Here is a 23,803-nt window from a genome sequence, read left to right as displayed (position 1 = left end):
TCTATGGTTGACCTCTAGCATGAAAAAAAAAAAAAGATTTTAAGACGTTTTGGACAGGAAATTGTCACTGGACTTCCACTTTCCGCCTTTGGTTTATACGCCCGTTTTGTCGCAACAACTCGTGACATTTTTGCCGCCCGTGAAGTTGCAATTAAAAAGCGCTGGTGTAAACCAGGTGCATGAAGTGCAAAGACGTTGCTGTTTTAAAATATGTAGCATCTGCTGATCAGGAATTCTACAATATGGTGTAAATGGGATAAAGGCGTTGCGTGCCGAAAATTAATCTGATTATTTTGTATCTGTATATGGGTAAATTTAAAAGCATGATGAACAGGAAGCCTAGATCAATATTATTCTTTTCTCAGAGTTATTCAGTAATCTCTGTCAGGGTTAAATTGCGTGCGTATTTTAAATTTCAACGAGATGCTTCCGTGAAGCATACATTGGGTTGCCTGTGGTACGTGTTACAGAAAATCAGAAGGCACTGAATTGTGTGGTATTGAAATACAGCATTCCAGTCTCCGAAGAATAACAAATAAAAGAGAAGCGAGAAACATTGGCTTCTGGGCTGACATATTGATAATTTTCAAGTTCCCTCACAACTTCTTTTCACCACAAGTGTGCCCTCTGAGCATCTGACAGCTTTGTAATACTAAAATTCACTGAAGTTAAGCCCTTTCGGGCGGGGCTAGTGTCAGGATGGGAGACCAAAACAATAAACCCTTCATAAAACAGAAGCATCTGACCGAAAATACTATTAACGCTAACAAATGCGAACTCAGCAAGGTACAGATTCTGTTAGCTTGCTTTATGCAAAACAAATATTGATGCAAAAGCAAATAACTATTGATACACAGTTTTTAGAAAGAGCAGAACGAAGTTTCCGGGACGGTCGATCGAGAATAAAATATTTACGACATGAAAACAACATTAATTTTGAACCGTGAATATAGAATATAAAAAGTTACGACCAGCGACAAACATTTTGGGAGATTTTTGCAACGTTCAAATAAATCGCAAAATCGAAAGTGACATGCCGGAATTCAGCGGGCGCCGTGATTAAGTTACCGCGGCATGTTTACTCACCAAACAGTGAAGTATCTGTGTCAAATGATGGCAAGATACCGGGTTTTTGAAAGTTTCTTTTTCTGTCAAGTGTTATAAAGTTTGACAATGAAATGAGCGAAGTCAAAACAAAGATCACAATCGCCTAACTCTTGTTTATGCAAAGTCAAAATTTACTCTCCAAGACGCGTACGACGTTATTTATCACCAGGTAATTCCATCATTTTGGAAATAGCAGCTACTTTATTATTCATCTGCGTCACAATTTTTCACTGATTTTGGGGCTCATTTTGTTGAAACTCAAGCACGCTTCCAACAGGCCTGTGAACCCTTCCTGCTTACAGAGCAATACTAAAAAACTTCTCCCATATCACATTTAAACCTTAAGCTCCAAAATTCAATACACAACATGATATTATAATTCACAAAGGCAGAAAATACCACAGAATCCTTTTCCAAAGAAAACTTTATTGAAACGAACAACATATTTGCTCTTAGAGGCGAAAACCTCTCCCTATTTCATTGCGTTCGTGAAGACAAGAAACTCAATCGTGTCAAATTACCATGTACTTCAGGTAAATACAGCTCACTTTGATTTCGTCTCGACGGGCGATAGATTGTTGTCGAAGTCCATTACTCGTCGCTTTTGAGATTCCTGCCTAGTTTATCCAACTGACTTTCCATTATTGAGCTCCATAAGGGTATATTTTGTTTAAGGATCCACTAAAACGCCATTCGCGTTACATGACTTTCGACGCCATTGCAGGCTAAGTTAATGATTCTACTGTGTCCACCAGAGAAATCTACGCAGTTCCACTACCCTCTCGATCCTAAGAAAATACGTGCAGAAGGCTCTATGCACAAAGACACCACTTACCAGGGGAGTGACAGGCAAGACTTTTACCGACACGGAAAAAAATACTAAAAAAAAAACGGAAATCTACCTATTTTCCGACTGGGTTTGCCATAGGGCAACCCAGTAATGAATGACAAATCAATTTAATCCTTGTAGTCTCCTGTCATTCAAACGAAGGGCATAAAGGCAGCGTGGAGAATTGTGAATGGCGTGTAATCCTCAAGGGGTGTTTTCTAAGTTGTGTCACGTCCGTCATGTTGGATAATGTAAACAATAGATCTCTCATTGGTGACTTTGTTCGTCATCCAGCATTTGCTGTTTCGCCATTGTTAGTTGCGTCTCTAGGATTGTAAATCACCTGTAACGCCATTATAAATGAAGCTACGCGTCTTTGGTGAAATTAACTGAGCAACTATCCATCCAAACAATCCAGCAATGACACACTCGTACCAGGCTCCAAAGTTTTGGAGCGAGGAATCCCGTGTTTCCAGGAGCCAGTTCCTCTCTAACCATTGGTTTAAGTTGTAATGGGCGATTCTACTGTGCTTAGAAATAGCGTGTCTTAGGATTTCTTTTATGAGTGAGGCCCAAACAGTTTAACTCTTTCAAGAAACTGTACTCTTAGAAGGATTGACTCTCCGGTACTCTGTCACCATATCATCATATCATCATATACCTTTATTTACCCTCGGATTTTTAGAGTAGCTTGGTGTAGCTAATATTTCCGAGCATTTCCCTCCCAACCATGATACACCACAGAAGACAGACCAAGTAGCTTTGTTATGGTTTCATATAAAACAGCAATTATTGCCTAATAAAATGCGCTCAATAGTGCTACGTAATATGTTGCCATAGCAACAGGTGATCTACTTTGTCTTTAAAGGATTATATCTCAAAAACGAACTCTGCGACCCCCATTTTTCATCGTTGCAAAATAATAAGTAATTCAAACTTTTTCAAAGTTAAAAAATCCTCTGGAGCGAGTTCTCAGCAGTCTTCACAACTGGAGTATTTTACGTTGCTCTGAACCTGCTCCAGCGGAAGTTTTATTAATTTTGAGTTTTTTTTCTTAGACTGCTGGCCACTTTCCAGCGATTCGTTTTTGAGATATAAGCGTTTCAAAATATAAGGTGTTTTAGATAAGCTTCCTGTTGCTATGGTGACCTATTACGCCACAATTATTGGTGAGTATTGGTACAAAATTGCCGTTATGTGAAAAAGTGTTTAAGAGACAATCCTTGTAACAAAACATTCTGTTGAAATTGTTGAAACTGGTTTGAGCTCCCTCAATTGATTTGCAAATGTAGTAAAGGGGACGGCTTATGTTAAGCGTCTTATGTTAAGCCCCTATAGTTTAATGAAGAGTTGCATTGTTCGATAATGGGCAATATCAATTTTCGATTACTGGTTCCGATGCTCTGCCACATAGCCAAAGCCGACTCGTTTGCTTTGCTTGTAAGCCGTCAAAGATGGTTAGGAGAAAGTCTTTTGTTGTCACGTGTCAGTGGAGGGTGTAATTCACAAGGATAGACAGTTCAAAACGGAAAATCCAGGTGAATCACCTTTGTAGAGCGTTAAACTCGACGGAGATTGAGGATAATAACGTGAAAAGAGTTTACTTGAAGTGGGAGAAAGCACTTAGTACAGTGAATGAACGTAATGAAAGGACCACATGGGTTGAATCAAAACTTGAAGCGGGTTTTAAGCGAGTGCCGCTGGTGTCAATAGTGTCGTTAGTATTGGTTCGAACTTAAGTACATAACTTCAACTAGTTTCCTTTCCCGCGTGCCTGACCTCACAGATATAATTAGAATCTTACTGACCTCGTTTTCTCGGTCGATACTGTAAAATTACGTATCCGCGTTATTTTCCCAGGAGAAAAATTGCTCTATAATTTTACTTTTTTACGTGACCTCGAACTCGGTTAGTAACAGGTACATATGTTGCCGATAAAATCCGTTCTCAGGTTGAATCCGTTTTTTAATATAGATAATCACATGATTTCGAGTGCAATTTGAAATAAATAAGCACGAGTGAATTCTTTCAAAGACGACCAAGATTGCCCGAGCCCGTAAGGCGAGTGCAATTTGTTGTCTGAAAAATTTTACAAGCGCTAAATTTATTCCAAATTGCACGAGAAAAATCATGTGATTTCTTATTAATTGCCAACGAGCAAGCCGAGCGAAGACGCGAGGCTTGCGAGGCGGCCAGCTTAATGCCGCGCGAAGTAGTGCAGCAGGCAGAAAAATTCTCGATCGTTCTGTGAAAAGTGTAATGTAAGCGTACGTATTGTAATGTAAGGTTCCCTGGAGATTTTAGTAGGGACCAATGAAAGCGCTTGTTTGATGTGTCATGTTATTAGACAAACTTGCATGACGCGCACAACTATTGACGATCTTGTGTTCGGAGGTAAGGGAAAACACATTTTTCCCCATGTCCCTGACCATTGTGTTGTGTACACTTGCTTTGAGTGTTCTTTATTATCTATTTTCGAACCATCGCGTTCTATATTGAGTAAACGAGTTCAAAACTAAACCGGCGTACGTGTTCTTATCGGCCGCTGTTGTCAATTTCGGATTTCGGCCCGCGAATAGAGCAGTTTGTTTTTCGTTTTGTAACCATTGAGTTGTGAACCATTTAATTTAACTTTCAAAGGAAATATGTTGTCTGCAAAGTACACAATTGAACGATCAATTTGACTTATAATTCATAGCTCTGATAGCTGTATCTTGCAAAATAAAAATTCTACATTGCAAGTGAAACAACTTTCATGTGCGAGAGAGTTTGATTCTCCATTACATGTTTCACACTGAAAAGTCTGAAAACGCTTACACTGATTTTATTCAACTTAATGATTGCATATTCCTGTTGAAATTAAGGCCGTTCAAAAATTACAGCAGTACTTTCCATATTGTTGCAAAACACGCTGACATCTACATTGTTGTTGGAGATACAAAGTGTGCAATTTCTATTATTTTTAACTAGATAAGTTGAGTTCCAGTATTTTCGATTCAAAAGCATTACAACTACTGTTGGGTATTTTGGAACCCTGATACAAATCTGCAAACTATGTATTATATTGACTGTTTCGTTGGCACTCAGCGATAGCTATTTCTAGTAATATACATGAAAATATTCGAGATGGTTAAGCAGAAGAAACGCACGCGTATCACGCAATCAGGGAAAAATTGCGCCATCCAGGGCCCGCGCTTGATTTGAAAACAAAAGATTTGATTGGTTCTGACCAAACCCTATCGTTTATTAGCCAATCATAATTCAGAATGTCGATGTGTAGTTTGCACTGGTATTACACTTTTTGCACTGTGTTACACTTGAACTGCACTGCTCTCAGCTAATCAGAATCGAGTAATTTTTTCACGGATATTATTACCTAAGTTAAATTAGTGGTCCTCATTTTACCTAGGTTGAATACGCACTCAGATGAATTGAAGGAACTTTTTTTGGAGCTTAAATTGAGCCTAGACGAAAATTAGGGTCAGGTTAGGATTAGTTTTGGTTATTATAAATGGATATCGATTGACTTCTTATAGAAAAGTAAGTAGAACTGTGAAGGGTTGAGCATGTTCGTCGTTGTAGCGTAGTGGTGAAGATACAAGACGATAGCTCTTGGCGGAGGGTCCGAGTTCGAACACAGGTAAGTACATAGTACAGTTCTTTGTTCCCTTACTATGTTGTAATGTTGAGACTGAATGGATAAGTGTAAGAATTTAGAAACTAATAACATGGGTGATAAATTACTCCTTAATTTTGGTGCGAAATTTCAGCGTTAATTTATAATTTCACACGTGAAATTACATTGTTGCCATGGCAACTTTTCATATAGTGCTAAAATGGCGTCCAGGTTTGAAAATTAAGGAGTAATTTGTCACCATGTTATTAATAGCTAATCAAATGGTGACGCGTGAAATTAGGGAATAATTTCACTTGCGTTTTATCCAAAATCAAGTAATTTCCCTCGAGCAAAGGCTCGGGAAATTGTTTGAATTTGGACAAAACGCGCGTGAAATTATTCCCTAATTTCACGCGTCAACATTTGATTACCCATACTAATAAGATGATACAAAACATTAAGACGTGTGGAGATGCGGAAGACAGAGCTTGAGAGAAGGTATAGCTGTTGTAAGTCCTTTTTTGGTTGGGGGGGGGGGGGGAAGGGGGCTTCACAGCTGTTTAAACTATTGGTAGAGTGCATGTTCAACCTATTGTAAGTAAATGAGGATCACCAATTTAAAAACCTGAGACCGGATTTGATCGACAACATATACATCACGTTTCAAAACAAAACAAAAAACAAGCTTGTCGAAAGTCTATAATCTTTATTTCATTGCGACATCAGAATCACATTAAATATATTACAAAATAAATTGCAATCCTTTATACAAGCAAGGTAAAAAAGTAAAAGATATTAACAAAGTATGATTTGCGTGGATTAATTGTTCTTTGTACAGTATTCACAATTATTCACAATAACTTAAAATGAATCGTAATAAATATTACAATAAAAAAATAACATATACGTCACATTTATTTATCGCAACCTTCGTTTCAGTAGACTAGAGCGATTTTCAAATGAGTGTCGTATAACCAAAACCAAAGTAATTGCTTTGACCAATCAAAAAGGACAAAGACAATCCAGTAAACCAATCAAAACACGAATAAATTACAAGTAGCCGACACAAAGCGCGGGAAAATGTGCAAGCGCGAGCCACGATTGGTTTTGCTTTCACTTTTGATTGGTTGAAAAAGTGGTGCGGGAACTTTGAACGAACCACTGAGTGAAGTAATGCAAAACCAAGATAATTCGCTAATTACTTTCGAAACTCAATTGAAAATCGCTCTATACGAAAAGCTTTTTACAAATTTCTTCCAGAGGCATAGGAATACGTACTCGCTCTAAAGAAACACACCAGAATTACAATATTTAAAGGTCGTCGGAAATTCACTGGCCACTATTTATGTAACTTTTGTTTCCTTTTTTGTCGTAATATAAGATGGTAAGAACGTTCTGGGGAAGACAAATCGGAAAATCATCACTCCAGTTGGTAAGTTTCAGACAAGCAATGTCGATACCTCAAGACGTCAAATAGAAAAGCCAGGCATAAGTATTTATACCTTTTGTCTGAATCTATTTGCACTGTGTGCAATGTGTCTTGTCGTGTAAGATCTACGTGTCGTGCAAATTATTTGAATACATGCCACGGGGCTGTCTGCTCCTTGGTCAAGTGTCAAAGTATCAGCATACCGACAGACCCTTTTTAAAGGTCCAAAGTGCTTTGGACAACGTAAAAATCTCGCGGTGTCAAAATCGCAAACCGAGAATTACCCATGTCAAAGTTGGGTGCCCGAGAGCTACAGTTTCAACTTCGATTGAAGGCTATAAAAGCTGTCCGATATTGGGCCAAAGAACCTGTCCTCGACCTTGCAAGATATAATTGTAAGACTGCTCCATAAATTGTTATTTGGCACGTGTTGGACAACTATGAACTTCAAAGAGCTGAAACTAAGCTAGTGCAAGTTAAATTATATTAGAGCAAAAGTCATTGCCTTTGGCTTCATTAAAACGGTTGTTGGTAAATATGAAATACCGGACAAAGTATGAACGAAGAGCATGCAAGTCAAAATCCCATAGCAACATCGTAATATTAAGTTGTTAATGGGCATTCCCAGTAATGCAAAAAACAAGTCTTTTTTTCTCCATGGGGTGGATTAACAGGGTCAGTTCTTCGACACTCGCAAATATATCGCCGTACGTTATTAAGCACTGTAGAAGAAAGATTATTTTCTGCACCATAATTCGCAGAACAGGCTGCTCCAATTATTCTTTTACCCTGTGAATAAAAATAACGAGAACAATCAGCGAGGATTTATCATAAATACCCAATGCTAGTTTTTACCACACAGATGAATAGTGCCTTGCAATCTACATGACTTTCCGTAATTCGAAATCATTTTAGTAAGTACTTTAATTTATGTTTCGTTCGTTGTTTAGCTTGTGTTGTACAAGGGGACAGCTATTCTTAGAGTTATTTTCATCGAGTGATGTCGTAGAGTTAGAGTTAAGTTTCCAAAATCCTGAATTCAAGATTTTGGATGCCAACATTCATAAAAGCTAAACTTTTGTTTAGGCCTAATTAGGTCTAAGGTTAGCTTTTATGCATGTTTAGGATACTTTTTTTATTTCTAAATTCAGGATGTAGGCCTTCCAAAATCTTGAATTCAGGATTTTGGAAACTAAACTTTAACTCTACGACATAACTCTATGAAAATAACTCTAATGCTAGTCAACCTCGTTGTACAAAAACAATAATTAACCTCAGTGTCGCTGAACATTGGTCGATATCATCTCCACTTCGGTGAATTTTGTAAAATATCACTTGGCTGCAATCGGCGTCAAAATAGTTGAGATACTATTATCTCGTTTAGGGCATATTTCAAGCATGGCGCAAAAGTCCTCCTTCCCTCACCCCCGGGGCAATGTTGTGTTATCTTCTGTTGCCTACGAGCCTACGAGAACAGCGGTACAGCATTGATAAGGAGGAGGGGAAGAGGTAAAAGTACTTTTTGGACTATGTTCCTTTGGAAACAATAAAAGTGTCGTTGCCAGTGTGCTGTGTTGGCAAAGTGTCTCAACTAATTTTGTCGCCGATTGTAGAAAACGAAATTATGATCATCTTTGAAATTATTTCGGACCAGAATTTTGAATCATTCTTAAATCGTTTCATCTGTACAACAGGTGGCCTTTGGTTATTCGCTGCTATACAGATAGCACGTTCCTTTTTTTGCAGCTTCAGTCAGTCAGTCTATTATATTTAGGCTTGGGGGGTCTTTTGTGCTTGTTTGTTGGGGTGCAGGGATGGCGCAGTGGTGAGAGCACTCGCCTCCCACCAATGTGGCCCAGGTTCGATTCCTCGACTCGGCATCATATGTGGGTTGAGTTTGTTGGTTCTCTACTCTGCACCGAGAGGTTTTTTCTCCGGGTACTCCGGTTTCCCCTCTCCTCAAAAACCAACAGTCTTACAACAGTCTTATTCCAAAATGGCCGCTGATTTATGCGGATACAAATTGGCCCTTGTTGCTTCGTTCAAGATAAAATATTATTTTGAATTTTAAGCTTAAGAACGAGGCATCAAGGGCTTATTTGAATAAAAACAAAAGATTATTTAAATGGCGGCCATTTTGGAATAAGCCGGTGTCAACTAATTCAAAGGTACAGCCAAACCTCCCTTAAGCAGACACCCTCGGGACCAAGGGTAAGTGTCCGCTTACGGAGGGTCCCCAATAGGGTTATTTAATCCCGCTATCCCGACTAAAATGTTCCCTTCATCCTGACATCCCGAATGTTTTTATCGGCCAATCCCCGATACCGATCATGACGTCACAATCCAATCCCGAATCCCGAACCCATATTTCTTTAGAATTTCGAATCCCGGGCATTAAAAGCCCGGATCCCGAAAACCCTACTGGGGACCCTCCTCACGGGAGGTGTCCGCTTATGTGAGGTTGAAAAAAAAAGTGCAATAGAGGCCAGGGCATATTATACTCCACAAAACGTCTTTTAAAGCAATCTATTAAGACAAATTTTAACTATGTTTGAAGGTGTAGACAGGCCAAACACGACTCTTATTGGTCAAGAGAGGAAATTCAAAGACCTCAGAGCTTTGCTCTAACAAGTACATCTTTCAAAGACCACCCGTTTCAATATGAAATTAGCTAGGGCAAGGTTTTCAAAGATTTCTCTTAGTTAGGGCTGGTTTTGTATAAGATGCCATTTGTTCATTAGAATATGTTTGAGACTGGGTTACCAACTCAGCAGAGGTTCTTATTACGGTAAAGCGGATAAACAGTGAGAGGAGCAGAATATGGTATAGAATTGCCTTGCGAGTTTAAATTTCAAGGAGACAAATTTTCGTGCGACTGGCTTGAAGAAAAGTTTAAAAACGAAAACTTTGATGTACAGTAACGAAAAAAAAGCTAATAGTAATCGAAATAACTAGGTTTTGTCTTGGATAGTGTGCGATTAAACCATTAAAATCAAACCAATTTCGTTAGAGATTTTCTTGATATTGTTTACTGTGCGCTTACAGGAGGATATTTTAGACCCTGTGGACCCCGAATAGGTGTCCGTGTCCGCTTACGAGAGATGTCCGCTTACGGGATGTTAAATATGTAGTGTTTAAGAGGAGGAATAGCCGGGACCGCGGTTTGGTGTCCGCATTCGGGAAGTGTCCACTTACAGGAGGTGTCCGTTAGCGGAGGTTCGACTGTATTTTTGCCCCGGTTTATGATTATGCAGGAAATGTAGATCTTAACAAGTGTTATTGAAATCCAAAAAGAACATTGGGGGTAACCACGCATTTTCAAAGATAATTGATGAATAATATTTGTAAAATGCTTTATAATACAAAGCAATGTATGACGTTCTTTCTCAAATTGAAGCTTCATTATCACTCAAAAATGCATGATTACCTCCAATTTTCTTTTACGATACCAAGAGTACTTACGAAGATCTACTTTCGCCTGATAGTTTAAAACCGCGCAAAAATATCACTGTGTTGGTAAGCATCACCGATAGGAAACCCAAGTATCTCGAGATGCGCAGAACATATGCGTAATAACAGTAGTAGGCACCGTCCTTAATTAAATAATCAGTTTTGGAAGCGGAAGGACACTCTGCAACAAAGTTATAACATACGCCCTCTTGCTCTGTCGCATACTCACATTTGGCTCGTCCACGTACGTTGATGCCACTTTACTACCAGGGGTTTCCACGACGGACAAAGTCTTGTATTGGCATGTACTGAAGTCTCCACTCCCCTTAGGACCCGTTGGACCAGCTGATCCTGCGGGGCCCGGGGCTCCCCGACTTCCGTTGAATCCCCTAGGTCCAATAGGACCAGCCATTTTGCTGACGTTATTGACCTGCGTCAGAAAAAAGAATGCGACATTACTAATCAAACGCAGACATTGACAAAATGAATCCTCAAGGAACTCATAATTTGCACCATACCTTTTCTGTAATGGTTAGATTCATGTGCTTTAATGAGGCAAACAGACTGGCATCAGAAGATCGAAGAATCATCGCCGTCAGGTTTAGCTGTTGGCAAAAATACAACGATAAAAAACCTCTCAGTTGCTAAGATTTGTGATCGCGAGGCAAAGGTTTAAAATGTCGTTTGAAATTAACGAATTAAGAGGTCAAATAGACTAGAAGGTGTACACTGACGATAAAGTATGTCCAAGAAAAGCAAAATCATCCGTTTCAGTTTGCTCAAAGCAAAGCCAAAAGTTTAACTTTGATGGTGCCACTCACCTGTTGTGTGAAGTTGATGCGAACCTTTCGTAATTTCTCTAAAAGAACAACTTGGGATGCGTTGACCGTACTCCAGACTCTTCGAAATTCTTTCATTGTCAAATTTCCGGCAGACCATAGTGCCGTTAAGTGCTCCAAGTTGGCTTCCTTGGCCTCTTCACGGGTTGCGTTCATCAAGTACTCGAGGTCCTTTATTTTCTTGTAGTGTTTATCCTTCAATAGAACAAAAACGCTTAGGTAAGACACACTTATAGACACAACATGTTTTTTGAATAATTCACGACTTGTCCCTGCTCCAACAGCAGAAAATGACATATATCTTGAAAGACAACAGGCTTTTGCTTATATTAAAATGACATTGTTGGACTTTCCAAAACATCTCTCGCAGTGGTTCATCGGAGTTGACAAAACTGTTGATTGATTTTTTCTATTTCTTTTGCTATATTGCTGAAGATGAGTCGAAGTCAAACGTTTTAACTTTGTATATCGTAGCTACGATTTGTCAAGAGGATGTAAACCTCTTACCGTCACAAGTTTAGTGCTGTTAGAATTCTGCTCCTCCCTTCCAATTCTGGCTTCAAGCTTCAGAGAGCGGTATGTCACCTGTGATTTGAAAAAAGGCCAAACAAGATGTTGATAACTTTTAAAGGGAATATCCACTCCAACAAACATAACATAAAAATCCCAGAAAATAGTATTTATAACCAAATTTTGTTCACAACAAATCTTTTTCTGTAAGAAAAATAGGGCAACTTTTACGTCATAATTATTCAAGATGGCGGCTAAGGGAAATTTTTAAAGAGAAAATAAGCGATTCTAATTTTGTTTTTCTGGGTAAAGGCTCGTTTGGAAAGTTTGAAAACAAAATTTCCTACGGTTTAAAGTTATTTTCAAGCCGGAATGCACAGTCCCTTCAACGTTTATAAAACTCGTAAAATGTGATACAGAAAGCGGTAGGAACAGGCCATGATGAGCTCTAGGTACGGGACACAACAGGTGTAGTGTTGCAAAAAACACGGCAGGTCAGTATCTCAAGTAAAAAACAATTATATTTGCAAAGAAAGATGCTGAGGCAGGAATTCAAGGATGTCTTCATTGTATTTATTTACTAGTTTGTTAACTTACATTTGCTTTAAATAAGTGAAAGAAAGTCGTCAAGTTTTTACAACATTTCTTCGATTGATTGACATTTAGCCAAATAGTCTCCATCTTCTCGTCGATCTGCGGAGGTTAAGAGCATTCCAACGTTTAAGTACTCGTATTGCTGCTCAAAAGCAGTGCAGTGCTGTAGAAGGGAGCGGGAATTACGCAGTGGTGAGAGCACTCACCTCCCACCAATATGGCCCGGGGTTCGATTACCTGACTTTGATGTCACATGTGGGTTAAATCTGTTGGTTCTCCCTCTGCTCCTAGAGTTTTATCCCTGGGGTAGTCCGGTTTTCCCGTCTCCTCAAAAACCAACCAACTGTTTGATAGAGACAGTTTCAATCGAGTGTCGTAAAACCAAAACCAAAGTAATTACTTTGGCCAATCAAAAAGGACTGAGACAATCCAGTAAACCAATCAAAAGTAGAAGTAATTACACGTAGCCGACACAAAGTGCGGGAAAATGTGCACGCGCAAGCCACGATTGGTTTTGGTTTCACTTCTGATTGGTCGAAAAAGTGGCGCGAGAACTTTGAACCAATCACTGAGTTAAGTAATACAGAACCAATGCAATTCGCTAATTACTTTAGACACTCAGTAGCCCATTTCCGAGTTGCTGCATGCCTCATTTTCAAAGCGAGTCGTGGTGCACAACCATTCAAATGGAAATGAATTGGGTATTCTCATGCAAATCAAACTCATTTCCCTTACAATAGTTGAGCACCAAGACTCACTTCGAAAGTGAGACAAACAGCAACTCGGAAATGGCCCATTGAAAACCGCTCTATGGGTTGATTTGATTTGATTTGTGTGCAGTGTTCCCAATGAATAGCCCAGTGCTAAAAACAGCTGACACTTAAATAGAGTTCATTATTAAGAATGAAGGGGTAGTTTCTAAAGAAACTGTGGTGCTGCGTCGGTGGGGAAGTAGTATACAAGAATTTGGTTTATCAACGGAGTTGATAATGTAAATTGACCACCGTACAGAGATTCTAAAAGCTGACGTTTCGAGCGTTAGCCCTTCGTCAGAGCGAAGCGGATTCGCTCTGACGAAGGGCTAACGCTCGAAACGTCAGCTTTTAGAATCTCTGTACGGTGGTCAATTTACATTATCAACTCCGTTGATAAACCAAATTCTTCATTATTAAGACCCTCCCAGGGATTTGGGGAATAATGGAACATGGCTAATTTGAACTTGGGAACAGGGGAGCAAAAACAATTATAGGGATGCAAAAGCTGGGAACAAGTCTGAGAGTAATTTGGGGAACAAGGGAACACAAGCAAATATTTGGAAGGCCTCATTATTTTTAATGTTTTTCGTAATATAGGAAGTTTTCAATTTATCGAGTTTGAGGCCGTTTTGAACAATGGCCTTTAAAAGGAAAGTTGTCTTAGAGACGAGGCTCCGTCAAAAATATCAACCATACTAAAAAAAAACCTCCATTTATAAATCCATCACGAAATGGAAAACTCCGTTTCAAATGCATGTATGCTTGCCATATAAACCATACATTTGTGTGTGATAATTTCAAAATTATCACCACCAACCGGCAAAACCATCGAAGGCTTTTGATATCAGTTGCGCCTGAGCCTATTTGACCCATTGCACTTTGCGATGGACGCTAATAACTCAGGTAGCATATGAAAGGACTTCTAAAGAAATACACATCACTAAATATATCATTGATCATTTACCTTTAGTTTCAAATCTTTGACAGACGACGTCAATTTTGTGAGATTTTTGTTAGTTGCATTGATTTTTTTCTTTACGTTTTTAAATTCTTGGTCAACCTGAAAAAAAAAAATGCAGGAGAATGAAATAACCGCTGGAATACAAAAAGCAAAAAGGGTTGCTTACTGTCCTTAGTAAAACCGGAACAATCATTCATTGGAATTATCACGGAAAGTGTATACAAACTGATTATTTTAGTAGGTTTTCTCAGTGATGAGGATTCAAGTGGTATTCGATAAAATTCTTTTTGATCATTGGGGTGAGTGTAGTAGTAGCGAGAAGGATGATTGCCGTTTTGATATGCAACCTAAGCAGTAGTCACCTTCAAAGTCAAGTCTCGTCATGACTTCCGTTCATAAAGTCGAAACGTAAGTCATTTGCCCCCCCCACCCCCCCCCCCCCCCTAAGAAAAAAAATAATTTCCGCTCAGATTGCCTAAATCAGCAGACACAAACTATAGTCGTTCTGAAGACTTCAATAATCTCTCTGATCAAACTCCACGAAGAATGTTTCTCCGCCTGGGTTCAAACCAACTACAAAGATTGACATTATCTTTTAAAAGTAACCACATCTCACCACAGCAGTCAAATTGGACGTTTTTTCCGCCGTTGAGTTAATTGCAGTCCATACGCTTTGAAGTTTGTCCACCTCAAATGCTGTGGAGTTTTGTGACTTCCATAAGGCGGCCGTTTTAACGGAAAGCTGAAGTTTAACTGACTTCAGTTCAAGTTGCGTCAATTCCAAGCGAAGTGAGAGATCCCTTGTTTTATTTTCCTGAAAACAAAAGGATAATAGTAGATGGTTTGAGCGGATTCCTTCAACAAACATTGAACAGGTGTTGGTCAAATGTTTAAATTGTTGGGTGGCCGATCAAATAACGGTTTCAACATGAAGCCAGGAATTACCGGTCCCAGGATCAAGAGAATACAATTGTCTGAGTATTATGATGTTCTGTTATCGTTGAAGACAGTGTTCAAATGGTTTTAAGTCCATTTAAGATTTTCGAGAACAAATTTAAGCCGGGACAACTTGAACGAAGAAGGAAGGAAACATTATACACTTTATGTGTGGTCCCGATGGAAACCGATAGTTTTGTTTTCCCGAGAGTCCTCATGTTTCCCGGGACGAAGTCGAGCGAAATATCAGGACTCGAGGGAAAAGAAAACTAACTAGTTTCCCGAGGGACCAGACATTAAGTTTTTTGTTATATATTTAGACTTTCCTGCAACAATCGCAGCAAAACATCCGGAGCTGGAAACAACTGCGAAATTGATAATCTTGATCAATGGCCGGGACGTTCTTAAAAGACCAACAGTTGCTCATTTCACTGTCGTGGGCTCTCTGACGTCAATAACTGAATAATGCACTTTGCAAGAAACCGGCAACCTCTGCTTTAGTTGTTTTTAAAACCATTTTTTACCTGAGACATCTTCTGGTTCCTTAGCTCTAACTTTAACATTTTTAACTGGGTCGTCAAATTCTTTGTTTCTTCAAGGAACTGTTCATTGTAAAAAAAGTAAACATACTTGTTAAAAGTGCTTTTTACTTAGTTTTAATCCCACCTTTGTATAAATTACTTTGTTTGCAATAGGTGTTAAAATGTTAGACTTTCAAGTCTTCTCTGATAAGTACTACAAAACGTAGAACCCGTCTTACAACCCTTCAATGTTTGTCGGAATTCCGTGGGAAGTTAACACGTTCACTTCTGAGAGTGTAGCCTACGAGCAGGCGATTCTATATCCCTAATCCCAGTCCCTCGGAGAGCCTGCTCGCGGGCTACTGAGAAATAGGAATTTTACTCGTTTCTTTGGCATGGAATATTGTGGTGAAAAACAAATCGAAAGCGGTTCAGCGTGATGAACACTGTGAGTACAGACAACGCTGAACCACTTTCGATTTGTTAAGTAGATTGATGGTAAGAAATTACAATTCGTTTTTCCTTGCGGTACCACACAGTTCGAGTTGATTTACCTTCCTTTAAAAATAACCATTGATTGATTCGTATTCGTTCTTTGGTCATTTACCCCGTTAATATCCTCTCCTCATCTTGAGACATTCGTGTCTTTGGCACTAATTTCCATATCTAGACGTCCACAGTTATTTAATCCATGGTTTAAGATTAGGCTTCGAAATGATTGGCGCTACAGTATCTTTTTTAATTAAAGTTAGAGAAACCGCCTAAATAGTAGAGCCGGTGGAATATATATTTGGAGGAAGGATGACAGTGGCGGAAGGGGAAACGGGGAGATTTTAAGACATTCTTCATACGGCTGGACCGAGTGGTTGGAAGAGTGAATCTACATAATAAAGCACAGACTATCCAGCGGATAACTCGATCCATTTTGACAACACTTCTCTGCTTGACACTGGATAGTGCACAACTGATTAGTGAACAACCTGGGATTGGTTGCCTGTTTGCGGGCATTACGTATTCCTAAACATACCTCTTTAGCTCCTTCCTCCTTATTAATATTCGTAACGTACTATGATCCATGCAGTTTCACTGATGTATGATATTCAAAAATGATTCTGTCGTTGATGAGTCTCAAAATGTGCTTACCTTTTTATCTTTTTCTTCGTTGCGTCGCTCTATATACAAAATCTGTTGCAATTGAAAAGGAAAGCTTAGTAACTGGAAACTTCTTGCAAAGAGAAAATTCTCACCTTGAGAGCATGTCACAATGCCTCACTAGTTCTATGTTATGAACACATAATCTTCGTTATTTTTAGTGACACAAAAGAGTTGAATCCATTTTACCTAGGTTGAATACGCACTCAGATGAACTGAAAAAATATTTTTGGAGCCTAAATTAAGCCTAGAGAAAAAATAGGGTTACGTTTTGGTTATTATACATGGATATTAATTGATTTATTATACAGAAGTAAATAATGAAAAGAACTGTGTTGGGTTGAGCATGCTCGTCGTTATAGTGTAACGGTGCATACACTGGAATACAGTTTTGGAGGGTCCGAGTTCGAGCACCGATGATAAATGCATAGAACAGTTCCTTGATCCCTTACTGTGTTGTAAAATTTGACAAGTGTATGAATACGGAATCCGTAAGACGGTGCTCGAGGGAAGGTATACGTGTTTTCATTCCTTTTTGGGGGGTTGGTAGCTGCTTTGATATTCAACCTAGGTAAAATGAGTCTCACCAATTTAAAAACGGATTCAACCTGATGACCGGATTTTACCGACAACAAATACACGTCTATTTTTGAGGCCGAGACTGAACGTTCTTAATTTTTTGGTGATTTGAGCCCTGAAAACGTCCTTAAACATATTCTTAAAGTTGTGTGGTATACTAAGTTCGAATACAAACTGAGATGTTCTTCGTGCAGTGTTTCATGCAATACTGAAGAAAACCACATTGTTTATGTCTAAAAAAACCGTCCCTGAGTATTTGAGTTGTACTTTGAGACTCTAGTTTTACTTTTCTTTTACCCTCATTTACACTTCTCACAAAAATGGGAAATAAATAAATAAGAAAAATAGGCGTTCTTAACTGACTTAACAGCCTGGGTATGTTCTCGAAATTTTGGTTAGAGGGGCTGTGTCACGCGAAATAATGTAATTGCCCAAAAAGTAGAATGAAACATTGCAATAACCACTTTAAATTGTTGAACAACATAAAAGAAACACAGAAATAAAAAGGAGACGCATGGATGGACACAAATGGAAGATTGAAACGGATTGAATTTGGGTTATCTTGAAAAAGGTTGGCCCGACATTTTTCAAGATAAAAGTCGTTTTTGTTCAGTATCATCTTGTTCGTGATGTAACGATAATTTTATCAGTAAAGGAATTCCACATTATCACTTTCGAGTTTTAAAATCGTGACAAACTAAAGATTTCCCCTAACCACCCTAAAATGACGTGACAAAGACCCTTTAATCTCAGCGGAAAGGTTCGTATAAAAAAAGGTTCTTATATAAAAACAAAAGATTGTAATTACCAGTCTTTTTTCCCACGCAGTTCTATTTTCCACGTCATCTTCATCTGGAGGCATAAATGCCCTTGCACCTTCACCTTCTGTACAACACACACACAAAAAAAAACAGGACCATTTCCTCTATGTTGGATTTCTTTTATGGAAACTCTTGATCACCAAGAAAATCAAAGTGACAAACAAACACAAAAACAAGAAAAGCTAACCAGCCACAAACTCAGCCTGTTCCAGGCTCCCAGATAGTCGAGAAAGCGAAAAAAACTGAGTACGAAAAACGAGTGGGGCTTTGAAGGCAAGCCCCGCAGTTTTTTTCCCTTTCCTGAATATATCGGGAACCTGGGAGCCGGCTACCACAAACTGTATAAAGAAAGATTCCCTTGTGCCAAAAAGCGACAATACTTAATTTTTATACATGACATGCTTAACAAGGCGGCCATCTTTTTCTTTCCAGACAAAGGAAAGCTGACCATATTATCCAGATGAAACCAACTTCCCTTCCCCCAGCGGATTGGAATTCTGTTTAAGACATTCAACCACTCGTTTCGCAACTTTTGGGGAACGAGGCTATAGAGACGTAGAGATTAACTGAGTATTTTATGTCTAGTGACTAAAATAAATGGCCCAAACGCCTAGCCAAAATTAGATTCAGATGATTGAGAGCTATTTTGTCTTCGACGAGTTTAGTCCCTGTGCATGGAGACGTAAAGAGAGTCCAGCTACCGGACAACAGATAGCAAAAAGCAACCGCCAATCATATGACAAGATTCCCCTTCAGAGACAAGATATTCAACTTTCCTGAAACCGACTGAATGAAACAGTCACCATTCACTCGATGCGCAATATCGTACAACATTACTTACGCTTACGGGACAATATACCGCAGGATTGTCTTAGTAACGGTTAACTATGGAGTAAGGGTGGACCAGCGGGAATGACAATCGATGGATGAACTTACACATGACTACAGTTGCCTACAGAAAATTTGGCAAATTTAACCAACATTCTTCTAAGACTATTTGGCATTGTCGCATATGCTTCTTACGGGAACAGTTCAAAACGGCCGGTAACTCAATGAGAGCGCGTAATCTCAGTTTCAGATATCATTCTGATGGAATTCATCCTGCTTCATGCTACATGTGCTGGCACACTCTTTTCCTCGGTGCAAGTTTCCGCAAACACCCAAATTGAACTCCCTCCATAGGGTTGTGGACTGTGGAGTTGCTGACAACTCCTTTCCAGTAAACAGCCTTTGATCGAAGATCACGTGTTTCATTGTACCGTACAAGGTACAAGGTCTATCTTTACAAGTGTTACGCCCAAAACCTTGATATTGCAAAAGCATTAATTTATTATCCCAGAAAGTGCACTTCCTATGGAAAAATTAAATTGTCCTGTAGAAGAATCGCACCAGCAAAGATACACTATCCTAATGTTAAACCTCTGACTTAAGAGAGATACTTGAGAGGACTTTTGGTTCTTGTTGACGAAACTGTATACGTATTGCGCTGGTGCCTTCCTAACTAAGTAAAAATTAAAGATTATGACGACAAGCGGAACTTTTGATCCTCTTAAGGGATACCGGTAGTTGATTATAACCTCACCCCAAGAAATCGCTGTTTGATCTCGGAATGAAGAACTGACACCATGAAGCCTAAAAAACTCCCTAACTTACGAATCCGGAAAATCTAACTTCTAAAATCATGTTAAAATTCACATCTCACTGTCCCTCCCTGAATCCATTTTAGAATATCTCAATTTTTATATTGTTTACATTCTTAAAAATCTTCTTGTTGACATTCTATTATATATTTTCACCAGAAGGAACCCCCTGAATGCAAGAGATTTTACAAGGTAGCAGAGTCGACAAATCACTTCGAAAAACTACAGAAAACGAATTTCGTTGATGCGCGAAAATTATGCGCGGGAATTCTCTCCTTGTCCGGCGACCCTTTTGAAGGCATATCAGTTTTCCCCAATAATTTCACGTGATTTACACGAGCGTAAAAAAACTATCATATTTTTCACTTGGGAGTGGTTGTGTTCTGAAGATGCGACCAACTACAGACCCCTTGAGATACACACCTCTTTATACACACATTCGTATTCATAAACTGAACTCTAAGTAATTTCAGTTCGACCCGAGGTGAGTAAAGGTTTAGTTTTGGTAATCGTAAAAAGAATGCAACCGGCTCAATTAGTCAATCATAACGATTGACCAATCACAACGAGCGAATTATGTAGGGGATGGGATTGTTGGGATATTACGCACAACACAATGTATGAACAAATTGAAGAGGAACACGGCTCAAAATTCTTTCGCTCGATTCAATTGATAGTTCTTCAAGTGCAAATTTCATTCATGTTATGATCCAGTTAAAGATTTAACCCCCACAACACTAATTGCTTGAAAGTTCAAACGTTTTTTTAGCCAAGCACACCGGGAATGTAAACAAACAGGCGTGAGAGGAAGTTTGTATGCATAGAGAAAATTGATGTGGTTCTTTTCGATCTACGCTCGTGCCGCTGTCCTAATGGCATTGATAATCTTATGAAAAGAGAATTTCAGAAATAATTGGATTTTGGGAACGCGTCAAAGCATACAGAAAGTTACAAATCCAACAGGCCTTCGATTTCCTTAAAAAGAAATGTGACGATAGGGCTAAGAATTTCAAAGTTGGGCTACGAGTAAGAACGAAAGTGATTGAGCCACGGAATGTTTCCTTTGAATGTGTTGGTTCAAGGCTGCTAAAATTGTCAAAAATTTATAAGTCTTTATCTCCAAATTCCGGTTTATAATGACCTACTAAGTGTTGCCCTCACTGGCAGTCGCCAAGTGATGCTAAAAATGCCGGTCAAATTGACGTTTATTTGAATTATGGTCAGGGCGGTATGAATTATCCGCATTTTTAGTAAGTTTATCTGCAATACACATGTTACTTAACGATTTTATCCGCAAGAAACTTTAACCCCTTATAAACCACAAAGGAAAATAAATTACACTGAATAAGATTTTCGTCTGATTGCGAAAGTGTTTTGGTATTGGATATCAACCCTTTTCGTGACAAACCCATCTGTTTTCTTGAGAGCAATAACTAAACGAGCTAGCAATTTCCGTTATCCGATCGTGTACCGTTAGAACAACCATTTGAAACGCCGCCTGTTCATGATGGTTTGCAAGCGGAAACGTACATTCTCGAAAGTCTTTACAGCTGCACGGCAGTCGAACACTTTGCAAGGACCACTGCCGCATGACAACTGCGAAAAAAACGTCATTAGGAAGGCTCAAATCTGTAAAGCTGTGAAAAGGCGGCGAGACTAAACAAGGCCATTCTCAGCCGCCGTCTCTGGTAAAGCTGAAAAAAGACTGCCCTTAAAGTGTTTTTTTTTTTGTACAAATAGCACATTAACGAATGCTTTGGTTGTTTGTCCAGATCGCCTTGATAGTTCTCTAACAGCAACTCTCTCTAACTAAGAAGACCTACACAAACTTTATACAGTTGCTAAAGAATTCAGGACGGTATTCTATAATTCAATAAAAGTGGGAGTTCCGGCCGTACCTGCAATGATTTCATTTTTTTCACCTTTTCCCCACATTATTTAGTTTTCCTTTGTGCTTTTCGATGTGTCCTAAATTTTTACGCTGTTAAAAGTATTTGCTAAGTTATCATATGTTACCTTGGGAGACTTTACATGAGCAATTCGTGGCTCCAAGAGATCCAGAAAGCATAAGCACCGTAAGAATTAATGAGCTGACGGAGGCCATGCAGATAACCATCGTTATAATTCGTATAATTTTCGGTCTAAACGATGGTTTCTCGCTTGAATTGCTGTCTTGAATGCTTTTCATGTCCCATTGACATTCCCTTGTAACATTTATATTTTCTCTCTTGATGGCGACCCTGTGAGGACGGTGTGACATTTGCGGGGACTCCATCAATTGCACTTCTACCTCGTCTTCTTTAACAGTTTCTACTGGTTCGTTTTTGAACCGCTGAAACGAAGGATTTATAACCATCGCCCCGCGAAAATCTCTTCGAAGACTCGGCCTTGGCTTGCGGTTACCCGAGTTAGGACGGTGCGGTATTTTGGTTTCTTCAACAGTCCAAGTTCTTTGCGCTGGTATTTTAGTCTCTTCCATTTTCCAAGCGCTTTGAGGATGGACTTTGCCGTATGGAAGAAGGAAGGTCATCGTCAAGTAAATTGCGGGTGATGTTGTAAAAGATAGTTTAGCTTTTGGTGGGAGGTTGAAGAAAACAGCCTATGCTTCGTAGCATCCCAGTTTCTTTCCCAAAGTATCAGACATCTAGTACGCAAAACGTGTGGCGCGAAAGAGAATAAATGAACCAGTGTTATTGACCTGTCAAAAATCAAATGGATGATATCTTTCAGCTTTATCGGATTTTCTACGTTTGACAAGACGAATGTTACATTAAACAGAAAGGTGTTGGCAGATTTCAATGTCGTATGATGTACGACCCCTTATGGGCTGATGTCAACACGATACTCGATTCATCAACCAGTTATTTATATGCCATAAAAATATGCGTATGTTTGCCTTCTAGCTTCAACAACAAACACAGGATATAGTCCATATGGTCTCTGCGTAGATATTGCTGTTTCCGTGACCGAAAAATCAAATAAAGAGGGAAAATAGTACTTGAATTATCATCAGCTATGACGTTAAATTGAGGTAACAATTCGTTTGCTCATTCTTCTCCCACGTAGAGAGCCTAAGATTTCCTTCAGAGGTTACGGCAACAAGTTGGCATGTATTATATGTTCAAGTTATAAGATTGACCTATTCTCCTATAGTAGGCAGATTAAATTTGCTTCCTTATTAATACTGGAGAAGAACAAGGCCAGTAGTCAATTTCCATTAAAAAAAAAATTAAACTCACGAAAGTTGTGGGTGAGAAATTGAGTAATCTAGTCATCTAACCAACTCGGAGCTTAGCGCACAAAGGTTGCAGTCTGCTTCAAAATGATACTGGCGGAGTTTTTCTTTGTTTGTGGGTGAATTTAATACTGTTAGTCCTGAGTGCGTCCGTTTTTATAAACCCATCTTCCTGAAGGCTGAAGCAAACGTGACGCTTTCAAGAGATGGACCACTTTTGCAATTCACACCAAAACTTGGCACTTTCTCGAAACGTTAGGTACGTCAATAGCCATTATACGTGAAGAATTGATATGACTTCAAGGAGCATTAATCTGAGCGCTCGTCAAGTATTTTCCTTATACCAGCTTAAATTCTAACCATCAGGGTATCTAACCTTGGAACAGGATATCCGCCGGAAAGCAGAAAAAGTCCTGGGGGCCGGTTTCTACATAGGAGGAGTTTTCAGGTTGATTTTGTCAGAATTGTCAGCGCTTTCAAATTTAAGCATGAAGTTATTTACTCAGTTCGATGTTGGGATCTGAGTTAGTTTTCCTCTCCTCGTACAGTCGACTACGGGGAAAATTGATCTGTCAAAAACAGATGTCAAAATCAAAACATTGCGATTTTAATCATGTTTCCTGGCCCACAGACAAGGAAACCATGGGTGGCCCTCTTCCTTTTTCATTTTTTTTAAGTTATACATCTAAAAAAAGGCTGGAATAAGTCAATAAGAAATTAGTAAAGCACAAACCACAATGATACGTGCTTTAATGTATCAATGTTTCTTTTTCGTGACCTGTTTGGAGGTTAACAATGTCGTCGAAAAAACTACAGGATTATAGGTGGA

General features: G+C 39.1%; 1 protein-coding gene across 3 annotated transcripts; it reads right to left on the bottom strand.

Annotated features, from left to right (window-relative positions):
• Window positions 1–6,238: 6,238 nt before the first annotated feature.
• On the bottom strand, window positions 6,239–23,178 carry LOC138025236 (uncharacterized). Of its 3 annotated transcripts, XM_068872458.1 has the most exons (13): window positions 22,979–23,178; window positions 21,756–22,437; window positions 18,087–18,163; window positions 16,691–16,732; window positions 15,551–15,628; window positions 14,707–14,904; window positions 14,094–14,189; window positions 12,378–12,473; window positions 11,778–11,855; window positions 11,253–11,465; window positions 10,950–11,036; window positions 10,661–10,861; window positions 6,239–7,770 (listed from the first exon to the last, which is right to left on the bottom strand). In XM_068872458.1, the coding sequence occupies exons 2-13, from the start codon at window positions 22,267–22,269 to the stop codon at window positions 7,585–7,587; spliced, it is 1,866 nt and encodes a 621-aa protein (XP_068728559.1). In that variant the 5' UTR covers window positions 22,270–22,437; window positions 22,979–23,178; the 3' UTR covers window positions 6,239–7,584. The 3 variants fall into 3 exon arrangements, with proteins under 3 accessions (XP_068728559.1, XP_068728558.1, XP_068728560.1); XM_068872457.1 differs by lacking the exon at window positions 22,979–23,178 and having other exon boundaries at window positions 21,756–22,634; XM_068872459.1 differs by lacking the exons at window positions 21,756–22,437; window positions 22,979–23,178 and adding an exon at window positions 19,036–19,438.
• Window positions 23,179–23,803: the final 625 nt, after the last annotated feature.

This window comes from Montipora capricornis, chromosome 12 (genome assembly GCF_036669925.1).
Source record: "Montipora capricornis isolate CH-2021 chromosome 12, ASM3666992v2, whole genome shotgun sequence".
NCBI classification, from domain to species: domain Eukaryota; kingdom Metazoa; phylum Cnidaria; class Anthozoa; order Scleractinia; family Acroporidae; genus Montipora; species Montipora capricornis.
The sequence above is the reverse complement of the archived record's forward strand: the minus strand, read 5'-3'. Positions and strand labels throughout refer to the sequence as shown.